This window comes from Amblyraja radiata, chromosome 9 (genome assembly GCF_010909765.2).
Source record: "Amblyraja radiata isolate CabotCenter1 chromosome 9, sAmbRad1.1.pri, whole genome shotgun sequence".
Lineage (NCBI taxonomy): Eukaryota > Metazoa > Chordata > Chondrichthyes > Rajiformes > Rajidae > Amblyraja > Amblyraja radiata.
This window is the reverse complement of record NC_045964.1, coordinates 33,607,811-33,627,512: the sequence shown is the minus strand read 5'-3', so window position 1 is coordinate 33,627,512 and position 19,702 is coordinate 33,607,811. Positions and strand designations below refer to the sequence as shown.

The window sequence follows — 19,702 nt, the reverse complement described above, 5'->3', positions numbered from 1 at the left end:
CTTCATTCAAATCCTTGTTACGCTCTTTATGCACAACAGTGTTCTGTCCACAAGCAGCGACCAATTTAAAAAAGCATTTCATTCTCTCAGGACACTAAATCCCCGTGCTACATATGTAGCCCCTATATTTGCCCAATGATTATTGCAAACTGTGATCCATTCTTCCACAAAACTAAATACTCCAGCATTTTGTATCTATCTTCAGAATACCAGCCTTTTAATTCCCTATGCAATCTAATATTTTCAGAGTAAATATCTAATTATAATGAAGACAGACTATATTTGATTGGGCTTTACTGGACTTTATCTTGCACTAAACTTTATTTCCTGTATTCTGTATCTGTACACTGTGGATGGCTCGATTGTAATCATGTATTGTCTTTCCGCTGACTGGTTAGCCCGCAACAAAAGCTTTTCACTGTACCTCCGTACACCTGACAATAAACTAAACTTAAAATAAGGATATCTGCTGCGAATACTGTAATTACTATTGTCCATAATTTGTTGGCAATTATCAAAGGGGTATATTGTAATGTAGTTATACAAATATTTCATAGTTTATTTGCTATGTGTTTGCTCTGTTTTCAGCTGCCCATCAGGCAAGAGGTACAGAAGTGTGAAAACGCACACCTCCAGATTCAGGGACAGTTTCTTCTCAGTTGTTATTAGGCAACTGAACTATCCTTTTACCAACTAGAGAGCTGTCTTCACCTACCATCTACCTCACTGGAGACCCTTGGACTATCTTTAATCGGACTTTACTGGACTTTATCCTGCACTAAACATTATACCCTTTATTCTGTATCTGTACACTGTAGATGGCTTGATTGTAATTATGTATAGTCTTTCCGCTGTCTGAATAGCATGCAACAAAAATAGCTTTTCACTGTACCTCAGTATACGGGACAATAATAAACTAAACTAAAATGTCTTAATGGTTTCCTTGGATTTGTGCGGGTGCCATGGCCCACTCCAGTAATGCGTTCATTAAAGGACACAAAGTACTGGAGTAACACAGCGGGTCAGGCAGCATCTCTGGAGAACATGGATTGGTGACGCTGACTGGTCATCACACGACAAAAAAGCTTTTCACTGCACCTCGGTCCACATGACAATAAACTAAGCTAAAGTTAAATAAACTAAACTATGCTCTGCAATTCTCTCAATTATCCTGTTTCTTCCTTAAAGGTATTCCTAAAACCTACCTCTTTGAGCAAGCTTTTGTCAATGGTATTAATTGGAGTAGATCCAATGACCTGGGCCTGTGCTCTGCAGCCTCTATCTGCAGTGGCCCTATGGCTGAATTAATTTTACTCTATAACATGTCCCATTACATGACAGCCTGAAGCTCTTCTGACAGGTCAAGCTGTCAGGTGTATTTTCACTATTTCCATCTCTCTCCACTCATCAGATTCATTTTTAAACGTCTGGAAACAAACACTCTTAAAAAAATAATATTAATATGTTTAGCACACAAACCTGATGCTAATTAATCAAAGCATAAATATACATTGAAATTAAGTAAAGAACAGAAATAAATATAAATTATTGAATTATCTTTTAAATGTAGATCAGTCACCTCATTCAGGTGAACAGAAACTGCAAAATGTACCAGGTTTGTAGCTGAGGGACTGGAAGTGCATCCAGTTAGATTCAGAGTCATACAGCATGGAGACAGGCCCTTCGGCCCATCTTGCCTACGGCAACCAAGATGCCTCCATCTACACTAGTCCCACTTGCCTATGTTTGGCCCATATCCCTTTAAACCTTTCCTATCCATGCCCCTAATCCATGTCCAAATGCCTTTTTTGCAAATGTTTTTGCACCCCCTTCATTTCTGGGTGTTTGATTTGCCGAACCAGGCTATGAAGCTACCTAATATGCTCCCTACTGTACACCTGTAGAAGTTCAAGAGAGTATTTGTCTACATACCAAATTCTCCTCAATCTTCTAAGGAAGTAAAAGCATTGATGGCCTTTCTTTATGAGTGCTGGGTCCAGGACAGATCTTGTTGATATATGTTCATTTGTGCAGCTAAATATGTTTTACCAGCAAGTATAGTGTTAGCTGATCAACTTTGCTTTTGGGAATCCCTGATTCAAACATGGATTTTCACTTGGGTCATGGAATGATTTTGTTAAACCAGAAAAAGTGTGGAGAAGATCTACGAGGAGAGGTTAGGCAGGCTAGGACTTTATTCCTTAGAATACAGGAGGATGGGAACGAGATAGGGAATGTACCCACTGTTGCATTGTCACCATCTAGTGGCCAGATAGGTTTCTGCAAAAGATCTCAATGAAGCTTGGATATCAACAGCACTGTATTCTATAACGAAAGTTTCAGATAATGCCATGAAGTTCAACAGCAAAGTGTGGAGTGAGGTAATAAATTATTTTTGTAATATTAAAATTGTGCTGGAATCATGAAGTGACTGAACCTTATTGTCCATTTTGAAATCTATTTATTGCTATTGCCTGGGAAATATCAGTAACTAGAGGTTGTTAAATCTGAGATGATTAGAAGCAGGGTGCACAGTTATCTCCCGCACTTGAAATACTTCAATATCTTTATCTTTTTTTAAATCACACAGTATTAATAAAAATGTACATTTGGAAATATTTGTTTAACTTTATAAACTGAATGCAATCAGATTAATCTTACTGAACTGCAACATCATGTGAACTGACTTACAAATTGTCCAAAGATTGAAGAGCATTTTCCATGAAGACAATATTCCTTTAAAACTTTCAGCGTATGCAAGTCAGTGCATTAGTTGGAGTTACTCCAGGCACAAAATGCTGGAGTAACTCAGTGGGTCAGGCCCCATCGCTGGAGAAAAGGAATAGGTGATGTTTTGGGTCGAGACCCTTCATCATTCACTTCTTATTTGTGGACAGTACTACATACGTGTATATGAATTACACACCATTCATTCAACTCTTCAAACTGCACTCCATATTCTGAATATAAAAATGGTTGTTTGTAGCTGACAGATCCTGAGATTATCATTCTTTACTGAATGTTAATAGTATATTTTAATCAGATTGAAGATTTGTTCATTTTGTTATTGTGTTGACTGTGATTGAATGGCAAATAGTTTAGTTTAGTTTACATTGTCACATGTACCAATGTACAATGAAACGATTTTTTTCTTGTGTGCTATCCTGCAGAAAGCTAATACATGATTACAATCAAACTATCTACAGTGTACAGATACAGGGTAAATAGAAAGTTTATATACAATGGCTTTAATCATGATGGGAGATATTCCCCCAAATTTGAAGAGGCCTCATTTATTGTCCTGTTTAGTTTAGTTTAGAGATACAGCACGGTCACAGGCCGTTCAGCCCACCGAATACGTGCAGACCAGCGATTACCCCTTACACTAACACTATCCTACACACTAGGGACAATTTACAATTTTACCAAGTCTATTAACCTACAAATCCGCACATCTTTGGGGTGGGAGGAAACTGAAGCTCCCAGAGAAAGCACACGTGGTCACAGGGAGAATGGACAAACTCCATACAGCCAGCACACATAGTCAGGATCGAACCCGGGTCTCTGGCGCTGTGAGGCAGCAACTCTACCGCTGCGTCACCATGCCGCAGTTGTTTTGTGGGATAAAATATGAAAGGAATAAATGTGTATTTTACTTAAAAAAATAATATTCTGTCTCCATCCATGGTGTTATGTACAGTAAGCTGCATGAACCGAATGTCTGCTCGAGTAGTTATTTTCATTGAAACATAGAAAATAGGTGCAGGAGTAGGCCATTCGGCCCTTCGAGCCTGCACTGCCATTCAATATGATCATGGCTGATCATCCAACTCAGTATCCTGTACCTGCCTTCTCTCCATACCCCCTGATACCTTTAGCCACAAGGGCCACGTCTAACTCCCTCTTAAATATAGCCAATGAACTGGCTTCAACCACCTTCTGTGGCAGAGAATTCTACAGATTCACCACTCTCTGTGTGAAAAATGTTTTTCTCATCTCGGTCCTAAAAGATTTCACCCTTATGCTTAAACTGTGACCCCTTGTTCTGGACTTCCCCAACATCGGGAACAATCTTCCTGCATCTAGCCTGTCCAACCCCTTAAGAATTTTGTAAGTTTCTATAAGATCTTCTAAATTCAAAATGAGGTCATGCATCAAGAACAAAACCGACGGAAAAGAGGGGGATCAAACCCCTTAGAGCCAATAAGCAAACATGTTTAACCAAATGAGAACTTGCGCAAGGTTGCACGCTCTTCTGTTTTTTTTTCTTTTTTTAAGAAAAAATACTGTACTCTCATCAAATTTACCATGAGATTTGTATTTATTAAATAGGGAGAGGTATTGGGAGGATTAACTCAGTAGGTAAGCGTTTCAGTTCTCTGTTCTCTGACACCCATACCAATCAAGAATCTGTCAATCACGCTTTAAAAATTCCCAATGACTTGGCCTCCAAAGCCGTCTGTAGCAATGAATTCCACAGATTAACCAGCCTCTGGCTAAAGAAATTTCCCCTCATCTCCTTGTCCTTTAATTCTGAGGGTGTGTGGTCTTCAACTCTCCCACTCAGGAAAGCCATGAGCTAAGATGAAGTAAATACTCTATATCACCCATTCCCCAGGAACCTCTTTAACGCACGCGATTGAAAGAGGCAGGAAGAGGTTTGAGACTGTTGATGAAAAATGAACACATACAGATATGCGGCAGCACAGTGGCGCAATGGTAGAACTACTGCCTTGCAGCACCAGGGACCTGGGTTCAATCCTAACTGAGGGTGCTATCCGCGTGGAGTTTGTACGGGTGCTCCAGTTTCCTCCCACATTCCAAAGACGTACAGATTTGTGGGTGAATTGTCCCAAGTGTGTAGGATAGAACTAGTGAATGGGGATCGCTGGTCTTCACAGACTCACCGACTCACAGACTGGTTGGCGTGGACTCAATGAGCCAAAGGGCCTGTTTCCACACTGCATTTCTAAACTAAACGGAAAAATGCGTGGTCAACTTTCAGTTTGACGTGGTGGCTCGGAAGCTTCTTTGGAAAAAGCTCTTCACTGCTGGGCATGTTTAGGTTAGTTTAGTTTAGTTTAGAGATACAGCACAGAGACCCTTCTGCCCACCGAGTCCGTGCCGACCAGTGATCTCCGCACACTAACACTATGCCACACACACTAGGGACAATTTACAATTTTACCAAGCCAATTACCTTACATTCTTCACACTGTTCTATCCACTTTATTATTTTATCTGCAGGCAGAACAAATTTAAATGGTTGTAGAATGTTCAAAGTCAATTTCATATCTTGCTTGCCTCTCAATTATTTAATGTTTTATCAATTTCACTGTTATTTATCTGCCTGCTCAATTGCTTTGTCTTATATCTAGAGATTGTGGTTATGTTTCTCTTTGATCTGTCCAACAAAAATTTCAAAAAAGTATGTGATTTCTGACTAACTGATAGTTCCCATTCCAGGAAGAGATGTAATGATAAGCATGGCAAAGTTTTATTTTACTTTTAGATATGCAACATAGAAATAGGCCCATTGGCCCACCGAGTCTACACCGACCATTAATCACCTGTTGACCCAAGTTCCATGTTATCCCACTTTCTCATCCACTCCCTACACTCTGGCGGGCAATTAACAGAGGCCAATTAAGCTACAAATCAGCATGTCTTTGGGATGTGCGAGGAAACCTGAGCACCTAGAGGAAACCCAACGCGATCACTGGGAGAACATGCAAACTCCACACAGAGAGCAGCCGTGGTCGGGATCAAACCAGGGCCTCTGGCGCTGTGAGGCAGCAACTCTACCAGTTGCACCACTGTGTGCGAGTTCTGCCAGAATAATGTCAGTGGATACTGTATAATCCAAAGGATTAGATTTAGGTTCATGAGTTCAAATTTCCCAAAGCAAATCAAGCATTTCAGTTCAGCTCTAAAGTATGAACACTATGAGCAGCATGCGTAAAGATTAGCATGAAACTTTTAGATCCTAAGGGCTCTTAAAGATAGCGGAGTCAGGGGATATGGAGAGAAGGCAGGAACGGGGTACTGATTGGGGATGATCAGCCATGATCACATTGAATGGCGGTGCTGGCTCGAAGGGCCGAATGGCCTACTCCTGCACCTATTGTCTATTGTCTATTGTCTATTAAAAACCCAAATGATTCATTTTTTTGTGACAGGTAAAGAGTGTATTTGTGAACAGCACTACACTTGATCATCAGGTATTGGTGTTGGGTTATTATTGTCACGTGTACCGAGATACAGCAAAATAATTAGTTTGCATGCCATCCAGTCAAATCATACCATAACAGGACACAAAATGCTGGAGTAACTCAGCGGGCCAGGCAGCATCTCTGGAGAACATGGATAGATGCCGTTCTGGGTCGGGCCACTTCTTCAGATGCACCTGCGTCCCTCCCTGTGTCCCACTTGGACTTGTGCCTATTTCTCCCGTCCCTTTCCCTTCCACCTAAATTCCTTCCTCTTGCTTCACAATATGCAAATCTTCAATTCTTTTGTCTCACACCTATCTATTCATCTGTGGCCTTTGTTCAATCATCTGCCCATCAACACTCCTCCCCCCACCCCCACCCCACATGTATCCACCTACTACCTGCCCTTCCTCTCCTCCAGCTTCCTACCCCATCTCCTACAATCAGTCTGAAGAAGGATATCGACCCAAAATGTCACCTAAATTCATATTCACCAGTGATGCTGCCTGACCAGCTGAGTTACTCCAGCACTCTGTGTACTTTTATGTAAACCATCATGGTGTTACCTTGTTTGTACAAATCATACCATACACGAGTACAAGCAAGTCATGCACAAGTACAACAGGTAGTGCAATTAGAAAAGACACCACAGTGTAAAATATAGCTCTGCATTCCAGCTTCAGAGAAAGTGCAGATTAAAAAGTGCAAGGCTGTGAGGAGGTAGGCTGGGAGATCGTAACACACCCTTAGCTTATGAGGACCATTCAGTAGTCTGATAACAGCAGGGAAGAAGCCGTTCTGGGGAATGTTTCAAAGAGAACTCTTCCTCGGGCAACCAAGCATGGGCAAAAAAGGCCTGGGCATGGCAGAAGTGCCTGCATTCCGAAAACGGGCATTTGCTGTGTAAAACATAATGTTAGGATAAATAGACGTGTATTTAGGACACTGCGAGAGCTACTGCCTCATAGCTCCAGAGACTCGGGTTCGATCCTGACCTCGGATGATGTCTGTGTGGAATTTGCACGGACTCCCTGTGAACGCCGGGGTTTCCTCCGGTTGCTCCGGTTTCCCCAAAGACGTCGCGACTTTGTAAGTAAATTCACCTCTGTGAATTGTGTAGGGAGTGGATGAGAAAGTGGGAATGTGAATGTGGTCGACGGTTGGCATGGACTCAGCGGGCCGAAGGGCCTGCTGTATCTCTAAACTAGTACAATATTGAACTAATTTTAAACCGACGATAAATAAACACAAAATGCCGAAGTAACTCAACAGGTCAGGCAGCATCTCTGGAGCGCATACTAGGTAGGTGACGTTTCGGGTCGGGACCCTTCGGCCCGCTGAGTTACTCCAGCATTTTGTGTCTATCTTCGCTATTAACCAGCATCTGCAGTTCCTTCCTGCATAATTTAAACAGACTGTGCTCTAATGGTAGAGCATTGGAGATTCACCATGGACTCACGCGATATGTTTCTCTGCAGAAATTAGAGTTGATGTCTGAGGTCAATAATTTTTCAGCAGACCTGAACCTCCTAACGCGCGAGTATTCCCATCGTTTTCTATTTGTACTTCTGATGTCGCTGCATTGTCCTCCTGTTTTGTTTTTCAAATTGCATATTTCGCCACAGCAGAGATTGACATCCAATTGGAGAATCTGGTGAGATCGCCATGTGCTTCGATCCAGCTCGTCTGGCACCATTCTGCCTTGCAAGCGGCTCCCACTAGGTATCCAATGGGCTCTGTTTCCCTGCCTTCCCCTTTCCTATGTGTAAATTGCTTTATCTCGCATTCCGGTCCCTCTCCAGCGCCAAGTAATTACAGCGGCAACCACTCTTGTTAAAAGCTTCACACATATCCGAAAAAACAGTTAGAGATCAAACCCATTCCGTTCAGTCCGTGTTGCCTTTTCAATTATGTATTGAGATTCATTATCTTAATTTAGTCCCTTCTTTCTGAATGTGTCTAGATATTATTCCTTATCTCTTTACCTCAATTTTTTGGGGGGTGCCATTTCCACGAGCTCCTTTTGTAGCAGTCGCCTGCTGCAGAATTATTTCAAATCCAAATCAAGCTATGTCATTATATCCCTAGCTTTAGCAAACAACTTACCTTATCCGCGCTGTGAATGCAACAGAAGTGGCAAAATGTCCACAATGTATGTATTCAGTACCAATGATACCACAGAAACATAATTATTAAAACAACAAGAAGCTCTCTGGTTGATTTGGCTCTGGTGAGTATCTTCTTGCTTGATTTTCCGGGGCCTGTTTTACTCTGCCTGAATTTTACACTTTGCCAATTCCTTCGCACATCTTCAGTTGGCTCCTTCTTACTCACTGTCAACTGCCTATCTCATTTTACTGAGAACCGGAGTTTTCAGTTCTCGATGTAAAATCCCACCTGCCGACTCCATCGTCACCTTTTCATCTCCTAACTCTGATATTCTCTATTCCTTCAACCATCAGGCTATTACACACTACAACCTCCAAATAAGCTCCAAACTACATAGACTTGGAGCATTGTTTTAAAAAAAAATCTTTGCACTATTATTGTCTGCTTATTTGTTTATATAAGAACCAGAGGACATAGATTTAAGGTGAAGGGGGTGGGGGGCGAGGGTTAATAGGAACCTGAGGGGTAATAGCATTTTCACACAGAGGATGGGGGTGTATGGAATGAGCTACCAGAGAAGGTAACTGATGCAGGAACTGTCGCAACGTTTAAAAATATTTAGACAGGTACATGGATAGGACAGGTTTAGCGGCATATGGGCCAAATGCAGGCTGGTGGGACGTGTCGATGGGCACTGGTCGTTGTGGGAGTTGGGCCGAAGGGCCTGTTTCAAGATTTCAAAGTTTCAAGGTTTCAAAGTTTCAAGGTCAGTTTATTGTCACATGTACCAATTAAGGTAAGTGAATTTTTCAGTTACCATACAGCCATACTTAGTGAACAGCAACAAGCCACACAGCCACATAAGATACGTTAACATAAACCTCCACCATTGTATGACTCTCTCCCTCCCTCCCTCCCTCCCTCCCTCCCTCCCTCTCTCCCTCTCTCCCTCTCTCCCTCTCTCCCTCCCTCCCTCTCTCCCTCCCTCCCTCTCTCCCTCCCTCCCTCTCTCCCTCTCTCCCCCTCTCCCTCTCTCTCCCCCCATTGGGTCCTAGCATCACGGGAGGGCTGGTCACCAACGCAATATTGCACCTCTCCACCAATTCCAATATTGCTCGCCAGTGTGGGGGGGGGGGGGGGGCTGTCTGTTGCGCTAATATGGGTGTTGCGGGCCGAAGGTACTGGTTTCCAGAGGGATAGTATAGACATTGTGGGCCGAATGGATTATTGGGCTTGCAGCCAACTGTTGCAACGATTTAAAAAGTCAAGGCGAGGAAAACAATTGGGCTGCAGCCACCTGACAACCAAAATTCATTTTATGAACACAAACTTTAAAAAAAAAGGTGAGGCAAACAATTGGGCTGCAGCCACTTTTACAGCCGCATCGAGGGGATTCACCATGGAGTAGATGTGCGTTCAGTGTTATTCGCAGCTCAGAGAGCCGTGACCCTCTCGCTTCCTGGGTCTGGCAGAGACTGACTGAGGCACGACACTTCCGGGTTTTATAGTCCTTCCCCCTGCCGCCAGCGGGGGCAGCAGAGAGAATGGGGATTTAAAAAAAACCCATTAATATCTCTCTGATTTTTCATCATGGGAAAAATCTTCTGGTCTAGTAAGGCGGAGGGGGTCTCTGAGCGAGGTGTCCAAAAATGACTGGCGGCTTTCTCTCGGAAATCACACCACAGTGGGCCAAAAGCGGTCAAGATCAGACTTTTAGTAATATAAGATATATCTGAAGAAGGGTCTCGACCCGAAACATCATCCATTCCTTCTCTCCAGAGATGCTGCCTGTCCCGCTGAGTTACTCCAGCATTTTGTATATCTACATACTATCTATGTACATATATATTTATGTGTGTGTCTGTGTGCGCGTATGTGTGCGCGTATGTGTGCGCGTATGGGTGTGTGGGTGTGTGTGTGTGGGTGTGTGTGTGTGTGCTGACTCATCTTTTGTATTTATTATGTGTTTTATTTTGGCTTATTTTGGGTTGTACAGTGTACTATGTTTCCATATCTGTTGTGCTGCTGCAAGAGTTTCATTGTTCCGTTTCGAGACATATGACAATAAAACATTCTTGACTCTTGACTTCGCTCCATGGTTTCTTACTCTTTCTCCTATTTCACCATTCATTTATTGTTCCGTTATCTATCTTACCAGGGTACCTCTAGACCATTTCATAACTGCTCCTTCAGGATTCCGTTTTATTTTAAAATTGCATCCAGTCCCTGCAATATTCCAACCAAAGCTGGGGGAATCGAACAGACACGATAAGGACACGTTCCCTGAGCTGCATTTGGATGAAATATCCAGATAGAATAGGGAAAGATGTTTCTATAATAATGGATTCATCACCGTGTGTAAGTAAACTGCTGCTGGGATCAGCACCGGAGGAGAAGTAGCGTGAAAGGTAAAGCACATCTATCACAAAGATATCCCATTATTGGAACAGCATTCATTTAAATGACCGTAAACGCAATAGTTAAACGCTGTAATTGATTGTTTATTAATCGCTTGGATACGGTCGGAGCATCCCGGGTTACGAAGGTCATATAATTGCTTTAACATTTAATGCTTCAATACCCTATTTGTGCACTGGAAGAGGGAGGGGAGGGAGGGGGGTGATGGAGGGCGCTCGGTGCTGGCCGCGGTGCTGAATCCACCAGCTCTCATCCTACCCTTCAAGCTGCCGCCACCAGCGTATGTTCATTCACCATTCACCATTCACCATTGAGTCCCCACAACAATTCGGATTCATTTAAAGAATACACGCCGCAATTATTTTCCAATATTTTCCAATATATCTCGAAAGCAATCCGGATATTCAAACACACAAAATATCTCTGAGCGAGGGACCGCCAAGTCAACAGAGGTCTCATTACATGCAAAAAAGAGCGAGATCTGGATTGAAGCGGATAATGGGATTAGGAAAGTGTAACGTGCTTCATCGTTGTGTTGACGAAAGGAGAGATAGTTTCCCTTTATCAAAAAACATGACGACGCTACCAGTTAACCGTGCAATGCAACACCAGAGTTCTCCCAATTCACCACTGCAGCCTCAACCCCCCCTCCCAAATTGCAGCGCCGACGCCCATTAAAATTACACCAACATCTTTCAGATAGTTAAATTGCGGCGAAATTAAAACGTGTTCCGTGCGCTATGGATAACTGCACACAATCAATGTGACCAGAGGTCGTTTAACTTTTATTAAAACTCAAACTCACATGAGAGAAGGCACGATGCTCGTCCCTGTTTATACAAGTGGTGGAAGTTAGGATGTTTGTTTTTAAAGATTTATCAGCTCCCCCCTCCCCCCCCCTGCCCTCTCCCTTCCCCTCCCCCTTCCCATCCCTCCTTGCCAAAACCGAAACAAACTAGCACTTCAGCTGTGACTGAGAGCAACCTGATTAAACTGACAGGAAATTAAATGGAAGATCGTGGACTACAAACTGTTCCTCGCCGTTCACTTTATGCATTGCGAATAGAAGATGGACATTGGGAAAATTAACACGACATCACGACAAGCCACGACATGCACTGGACGCAAATAATTGAAAGTAGCCCGTCTAACTGTTGTCCATTAGCAAATGCCAGTCTTCGCTTCTGTGACCCGGGCCACTTGTTTATATTTTAAGTCGAATGAATTTCGGAAGCGAAATAATTGAGGATACACGACCTGTAGCTGCCTTATCGCGGTCGTGTGTAATCAAACTCAAATATATTATCCGCCAGAACTGTACACAGTCAGGCTAGGAATTAAGATGCATTTTGAGAAACTTTCGGCCTTGCACGCATATCTCTTGAATATCTCTTCAAACTTAATCCAATGATTTCGTAATATTTTCATAATTCCTGTTGCTATTTTAATACTGTGTGTAAAAAATAAAGAATCTGATCAAGCAATCCATTTTGATTGTCCCAAATGCAAGGAGGTGTTGACTTAACCCCATTGCAGTGTAACTGTGCTTGGATGACATACCCTCGCTGCACAAAGAAATGTTTTGCTTGACAAAATGTCTACATTTTTATCTCGCTTTAATAAGATGCGTGCCCTGGGCAATTCCCTTCCAACCTGGAGGATGGCAGATGCGAGCAGTCTTTAGGGAGCAGATCTTTGGAATTTCATCAGCATTCATCGGTGACCTAGGCTTTTCAACCACGATGATAGACACGATAAATCATCTTTACAACGAATTCTAATTATCGTTTATGTGGTCGGTGCGCACCCTGAAAAGTGAAATTCTAACACGTCTCCCCCCATTTCTGTCGAGGAACGGTGGGAGCGGTTTATGCATGCTGGTCGTCGCATATATATATACGCCTGGCGTTAACACCGAATCAATATGTGGTCTCAATATTGAATATGTACCATTCATTTACCCAGTCACCAGTTAAATCTGATTCATCTTCACCGAAAGTGTGCTCTGCATCCTATGATAGGATTACAAGCAAGCATTATAGCAATTAATACTATAATACTTCCATGATTAGTGAATTACATTGCATTTCATGGATTCTTGGGTTCTGTCACATAGATTTCCCCAGGGCCCTCTAGACTGCAATCTATTGTATGTTTTAAGCAAATTAAATGTGAAATTGTGCAGCACCTATCGTTTACTGTAACGTTCAACAATGGCGTTCATTTAGGACGCGTTAACTTTATGTACAAGGATGTAAGGTTTATTTTCCTTTTATACCAATGTTATTCCTTTTTATACCAATGCTATGACACCATTTAGAAATGGCACAAAAGTTTAATTAAATATTTAACGTATGTGCCGTAAGTGCTTCACGCCTCACGCTCTCCAGTGCTTCTGTTTTCAATGAGCGCCCTCTCTCCGCCCTCAAGAAACAGCAGTCAATTACCACAAGATTTACACAGGTTGGAGTGATGTTTTTTGAAAACTGAAAGAAGTATGGATAATTATGACTGAAAACGACTGAACGGGGGCAGGTTTCATTCAACAATTCATGCTAAATTAATACCGTCTTATGTAGTCGGGCAGAAACACTGATTGAGCTGCAAACTAGAAACTTTTCGAGTGTCGAAAGAGCATGCGTGAGTATCTTACCTTAATGGAGGTGACATTTTGCAGACGTCCACTTATAACTGACTGTTCACCCCTGACCTAATGAAGACATTTCTCTTGTGAAGCTGAAGTATTGGGTTGTAGCGGAACTAATATGTTTGTTTTTTATGTTTAATATGTTAGGTTTTACATTAAGTCGAAACATAATTCACCTTAAGGGGAGGACCAAGTCTATAAGACTCTCAAAGGCATTTTATCATGGTTCCACCGTGAGACAATGCGAGGTTTACAATGCAAAACGTCAACTCATCTTATGAATCTTTTGTTCAACTCTATTTGGAAGAATCACTGTGGGACTCGTCCAATGACGTTACTTAAGTGGCTGTTGTATAAACAATCAAGAAACCAAAATGATATATTTCACCAAGAGCAGGCAAATCTACCCAATGGCCAAAAAAGAGACATTCTTTAAATCGCTGACTCAAAATTTATTTATTATAAAGGTAATGGCCGTCTGCTTATCTGTAAACTAGTCCTCTGTGTGCTGGCGATAAGATTTTTATTAACAGACCGATGTTAATGTCGGAGGATCGCTTTCAAAACATATAAATAATGGACTTTATCTACTCTAATAGGCTTTGTGCACAATCGATTCGTTGATGTTTTACTTTATTTTGGAACAACAAACGCGGTCAGTGTTAATAACTTTGCAATTGCCGCCCTGTTATCATGTCGCCCAGCTTCCAGTGGACCACACATGCAACGTCGCGCTAACTCCTCACATTTCTTTTCTGCAGAAAGTAAGCTGCAGATATTGCAGGGTGATAGATAACTGACAGGGCATAGTGCCGCAGCAGTACTGGGTCATCTCCTAACTAGACTCCTATCTCGCCTTCTTAAATAGACTCACTTCGCTAAATTGCTGCCATTGAGTGCAATCAAACGGAATTGCCACAGTTTGCCCATCATTGTGATTGGAGATACTTACCCACTCATGGAGAAACTGGTGGAATACAAATGATGTGTAGCAAGGAACTGCAGATGCTGCTTTACACCGAAGATAGGCATAAAGTGCTGGAATAACTCAACGGGTCAGGCAGCATCTCTGGAGAAAAGGAATAGGTGACGTTTCGGGTCGGGACCCTTCCTCAGACAGCGAGTCAGGGGAGAGGGAACCGAGAGACGTGAAAAGGCACATAAAGCAAATTAAGGATAGATATGCAAAAAGGACACTTCATCAAGGAAAGGTGAAGGTACACAAAAATGCTGGAGAAACTCAGCGGGCGAAGCAGCATCTATGGAGCTCCATAGATGGAGCTCCATAGATGCTGCTGCACCCGCTGAGTTTCTCCAGCATTTTTGTGTACCTTCGATTTTCCAGCATCTGCAGTTCCTTCTTAAACATCAAGGAAAGGTGGCTGTTTCCATTATTGGCTGTGAGGAAAGTGATAACGAGTAATATAGTGAAGCTCAACAGGACGTCGGTGAAACTAGAATGACGACTAGGGTGGGGGGAGGGACGGAGAGAGAGGGGACGCAGGGCTACTTGAAGTTATAAAAATCAATATTCATACCGCTGGGCTGTAAGCTGCCCAAGCGAAATATGAGGTGCTGTTCTTCCAATTTGCGTTTGTCCTCACATAATGCAAATGATGTTTGTTCAAGTCAGAACATTATTGATTGACCTAAAAATCTAATAAACATATGTCTCTTTCGCAGCTAAGGGGTCGGATCTTTAGGGGTTGGAATTGGCGTGTCGATGAAAGCATCATAAGAATATGTCACATTCTTCCCCGAGATATAGAGCTGAATCGATTTGATCTTGTCAGTAGTTTATGTCACATAGCTGCCCACAGCGGGATTGGCTTCTCGGGATCTCATCTCCAGTACCACGTTTCCAAGCTGTCAGCCAACAATTAGCGCACTTTGAAAGGGATGCGGCTTTTCCCTAGGACGCTGCTGAACGATGAGATGTGAGAGGAGTCCACCGCCGTCCACCAACACATAACTTCACTGCATTCATGCCTCACTTCTCCCAGTTGCACGGCGGCGCCTTGCTTTCCATACCACCCGCGGCACAGAGCCAAGGAGCTGCTTGGAACGCTGCTTCCTCACCGAGGGGGGAAGAAGAAATCAAATTTTCTGATGGATATTGATGGTTTTTCACTCAGAGGGACAAGTGAATGCAAGAAGATTCGTTTCTGGATTAGGCTGCGTTGGCGGGACGCTAGTGAGGGGAGTATTAGAGAGTCCGGATCTGATCTGAGTGCGGATTAGCGGGATTTAGTGCACCGTTACCCGGGCATGGAAGAAGCCTTGGCAACCGCTATGTCGCCACCGAGTGAATGAGGCTTCTATTGTACCGGGGGTGAGGTTCGGGGAGCAAGCTCGAAGATCGCAGTGCACAATGTCTTCCCAACAACCGCCAGGGTTCCCTCCCAGAAAAAGCACAAACTTACTGGAAATCGGCACGTTTTGCCTGGATCCTGATATTATCTTTGGATTCACCAGCCACCTTTTGAGGAGGAAACAGAAGGTGAGTGGTCTGCAATGTTACGCTGTGGTCTATCCTTTCAACAAAACGCAAGGGTTGAGTTCTCTCCATTTTAATAAAATATCATCATAATGGAAATTGTTTAAGCGTGTGTTCTGAAATTATTTACTCCTCTCGGGGTTTCACTTTCCACGGTGAGTTTATCACCCAGTGTTAAATACTACTCTGTGAAGCATTCACAATACTACCGTTGAACAATGCTCACTCCTCATCTTTGAGCACTGTCACCCCAATACTACAGCTTCCAAAGTACTATTCATCCCGAAGGCAGGCAAGACACAACGCGCTGGAGTATCTCAGCCGGTCGGGGAGCATCTCTGGAACAAAAAAAAAGAATGGGTGACGTTTCGGGTCGGGACCCGCTGGGTTACTCCAGCACCTTGTGTCTATCTTTGGTATAAACCAGTATCTGCAGTTCCTTGTTTCTACCGGTTTTAAAAATAATCCACCCCGTTCTTCGCCGCAAAGCCAGCGGGGAACGGTTGTGTGAGCTGTTGCTTCCAGGACTTTGCTTTGAACTTCTGAACAAGCGCGATGGTTCTGGTAGACTTGGGGAAGAGTGTGTGTTAGCTGTTTACACTTTGGTCAAACTGCAGCGCTTTCAGATTGCATTGAAACTAACTGGACCGGTTTTCGGAACGAAAACAACTCCAATCCCTGGCGGCGTTCATTGTAACATATCATAACAGCTGATAGTTTCATGCCATAAATATCACACGGAGGGTCTTGGAACGCGAGGGGTAAGGCAGGGGGCAGGCAGGGCGGCGAATTGTCAGCGAGGTCCATATTTATAGTGTCAGAAGCACAAAGTGCCGCGCAATGTGCAGCGGAACAGGGTTTGCCCCGGAGCGCGCCTGGAGGGGGACGCGGGGGCGCGCAGGGTAGAGCCATTTGAGAGGGGTGGGGGGTGGGGAGCCACTCTCAGCGCCAACAGTGCGGGCGGGGGCGGGGGCGCGCACGGCGGGTGGGGGGGGGGGGGGGGGCACTCAGAGACCGGCGGCGCGCTCAGAATGCGCGTGGACGCGCACTAGAGCAGCGTTGGTGGGGAAGGGGGACGTATTGCAGGAGAGTGGCACAGCGGCGGCGGCGGCGGCAGGAGCCCGGGGCGACCCCCCCCCATCCCCATCCCCATCAGACGTTGCATTGCGGACATAGTGAATGATAGATACCACTTGTACAGTGGGGATTGAATACAGAGACAGAGTGCAGAGACAATCCCGGAGAGGGGCAAGAAGGTGTTTAGGGGCACTTGAAATCCATGCGTGTGACCCAGTATCCGTGCCTGTGACCCTAGTAAATCTATTCAGTATTCCATTCATGTTCCATTCTTGCGCTTTAAGCCAAAGATCCCCTTCAAAGTTAAACCTTCGATTCCAGCTCTTGCATTGCCTCAACCAGCAAAGACAGCTTGCATGGTGATATGTTGGCCCCGCCGCAGAGGCACAGTCATCTATCCCCCCTCCCCTCCCCCCCCCCCCTCGCTTCATTGGCGTTTAACAGGCGGTCGATTGGGGGAATGGTTTCACTTTAACGGAAATGCTACGACCCGCCTAAAACGGTGCGTACTTTTAGGACGTTCTTATAACCTAAAATACATTCCGTACCTGTCTCTTAACCCGACCCGAAACGTCGCCTATGCATGTCCTCCACTGATGCTGCCTGTGCCTGCCCCCTGAGTTACTCCAGCACTTTGTATCCTTTTGTGTAAATCAGCATCTGCAGTTTCTCATCTCGACGTCTCTTATAACTAGAAACTTTACCAAGGAAAGACACAAACGCTGGAGTAACTCAGCGGGTCGAGTAGCATCTCCGGAGAACATTACTTTTTGGGGTCAGGGCCCTTCTTCAGACTGATCACCCATTCACAGTGTTTCTAAGCACATATTGATATTTATGTTGTTATTTTATTGTGTAGGTTGCTCTTTATTATAAACCGATAAACAAATGCATTACAAAAAAAAGACAAAGCGCTGGAGCAACAGCGGGCCAGGCAGCGACTGTGAAGAACATGGATAGTTAGCATTTCGGGACCCTTCTTCACATTATACGTTGTTATTTTTTTAGGACTGTCAAATACCCAGTCGTTGTCTCTGTTTATCTGCGGCCGCGCACGCTGTCAGCTCACCCGCAACGTGCTCTAATTTCTCTATTCCGTGCACAACAGTGTGATGTCGATGCACCCGGAATAGATCGGGTAAACGCACAGATTCATTGGAACCGAGTAGGGAAATCCTGAACAAGAGGACATAGGTTTAACCTGAGGGGTCACATTTTTGACACAAAGGGTGATGGGTGTATGGAGCGAGCTGCCAGAGGAGGTAATTGAAGCAGGTACTATCATTACACATAAGCGACATTTGGAGAGGTACATGGACATTTACAGGTTTACAGGGTTTGGGGTCAAACGCTGGCAGGTGGGACTAGTGTAGAAGGGACAAGTTGGCCGACGCGGGCTAGTTGGGCCGAAGAGCCTAACTCTACGCTGCATGACTCCATGACTCGGTGAGATATCAAACTTCCCCTTCTCTCATGTCCCACGAACGTGTTAACAGTAGGGCAAATGGGACAATACTGAAATAATTTATTAGCGACAGCCTAGTGTAGCTCAATTCTGTCGAGCGTTGGATTAGACAGAAAGGGCAGTTGTACTCTGACATTTAAATATTTATTTGAATCTGGCATTTGCTCACGTTTATCTAGCATCATCTATATGACCTTGGCATGCTTTACGCTTGTAAGTATTGTCATAATTTAATGTTCAGTTTAAACAGGTTGGAGTAAACAAGTGTGCATCACCCTTTCACAATAAACTCTCTTCCATTGAAGACGCCCCTTAGCATGTCCGCCTGGTTTTAAATGGACACTTCATCTAAATGCTGTAAAACGCTCATTGTATGTAACATACAGCGACGACTGTGGTACGATTTGTTAGCCACCTCATAAATAATTGTGTGTTTTAACGCATTTTCTTAAATCACGGCTATTCTGTATTGAGCGCCCAACCGTATCCACGCGGAACAAAGTTTGACCCATTTATTTTCAGTGCGAATAAACTCGTAGTTACATGGAAACACGTTTCGTTTTTCCCTGGGAATCGGGTCCTTTGTGGATCTGAGCTGCGGCCAACAAGTGGCGCTGTGGGTACAAGAACAATCCCTCAGAATTGCTCCACGCCGGGAGAAATGGCGTAAACTGGACAATTCTGCTGATTTCTCCAGCCCCAGGTTAACACGAACACAAATGGGTAGTGAATCTGTGGAATTCATTGCCACAGACGGCTGTGGTGGCCGACATTGGGTATTTTTAAAGCGGAGATTGACATTTTCTTGATTAGTAAGGGTGCCAAAGGCGAGGCGGGGGGGGTAGATAGGAAAATGGGGTTTATCAAAAAGATAGATCAGCCATAATTGAATGGCTGAGTGAGTAGACTGAATGGACCGAATGGCCTAATTCTTTTCCTATCACATATGAATCTCGGGAGTTTGTTGGCCGTCAGGTTAACATACACATTTCAATAGGGCGGCACAGTGGCGCATCGGTAGAGGTGCTGCCTTACAGCGCCAGAGACCCGGGTTCGACCCTGACCACGGGTGCTGTCCGTGCGGAGTTTGCACGTTCTGCATGTGATCCGTGGGTTTTCTCTGGGTGCTCTGGTTTCCCCCCAAAGACGTATAGGTTTGTAGGTAGACAAAAATGCTGGAGAAACTCAGCGGGCGAGGCAGCATCTATGGAGCGAAGGTTAACGTGCTTCGGTAAAATTGTAAGCTGACCAGTGTGTAGGATAGTGCTTGTATACGG

At 44.0% G+C, this 19,702-nt stretch overlaps 1 protein-coding gene across 3 annotated transcripts in view; it reads left to right on the top strand.

The window, feature by feature from the left end:
• The first annotated feature begins 15,119 nt into the window (after positions 1–15,119).
• kif26a (kinesin family member 26A) overlaps positions 15,120–19,702 on the top strand; it is a 160,009-nt gene continuing 155,426 nt past the window's right edge. For 2 of the 3 annotated variants that reach the window (XM_033027046.1, XM_033027045.1), the window contains exon 1: positions 15,120–15,886. In XM_033027046.1, coding sequence (XP_032882937.1) covers positions 15,758–15,886 — 129 coding nt within the window. In that variant the 5' untranslated portion in view covers positions 15,120–15,757. The remainder of the gene's footprint in view (positions 15,887–19,702) is intronic. The other variant, XM_033027043.1, reaches the window with a different exon arrangement.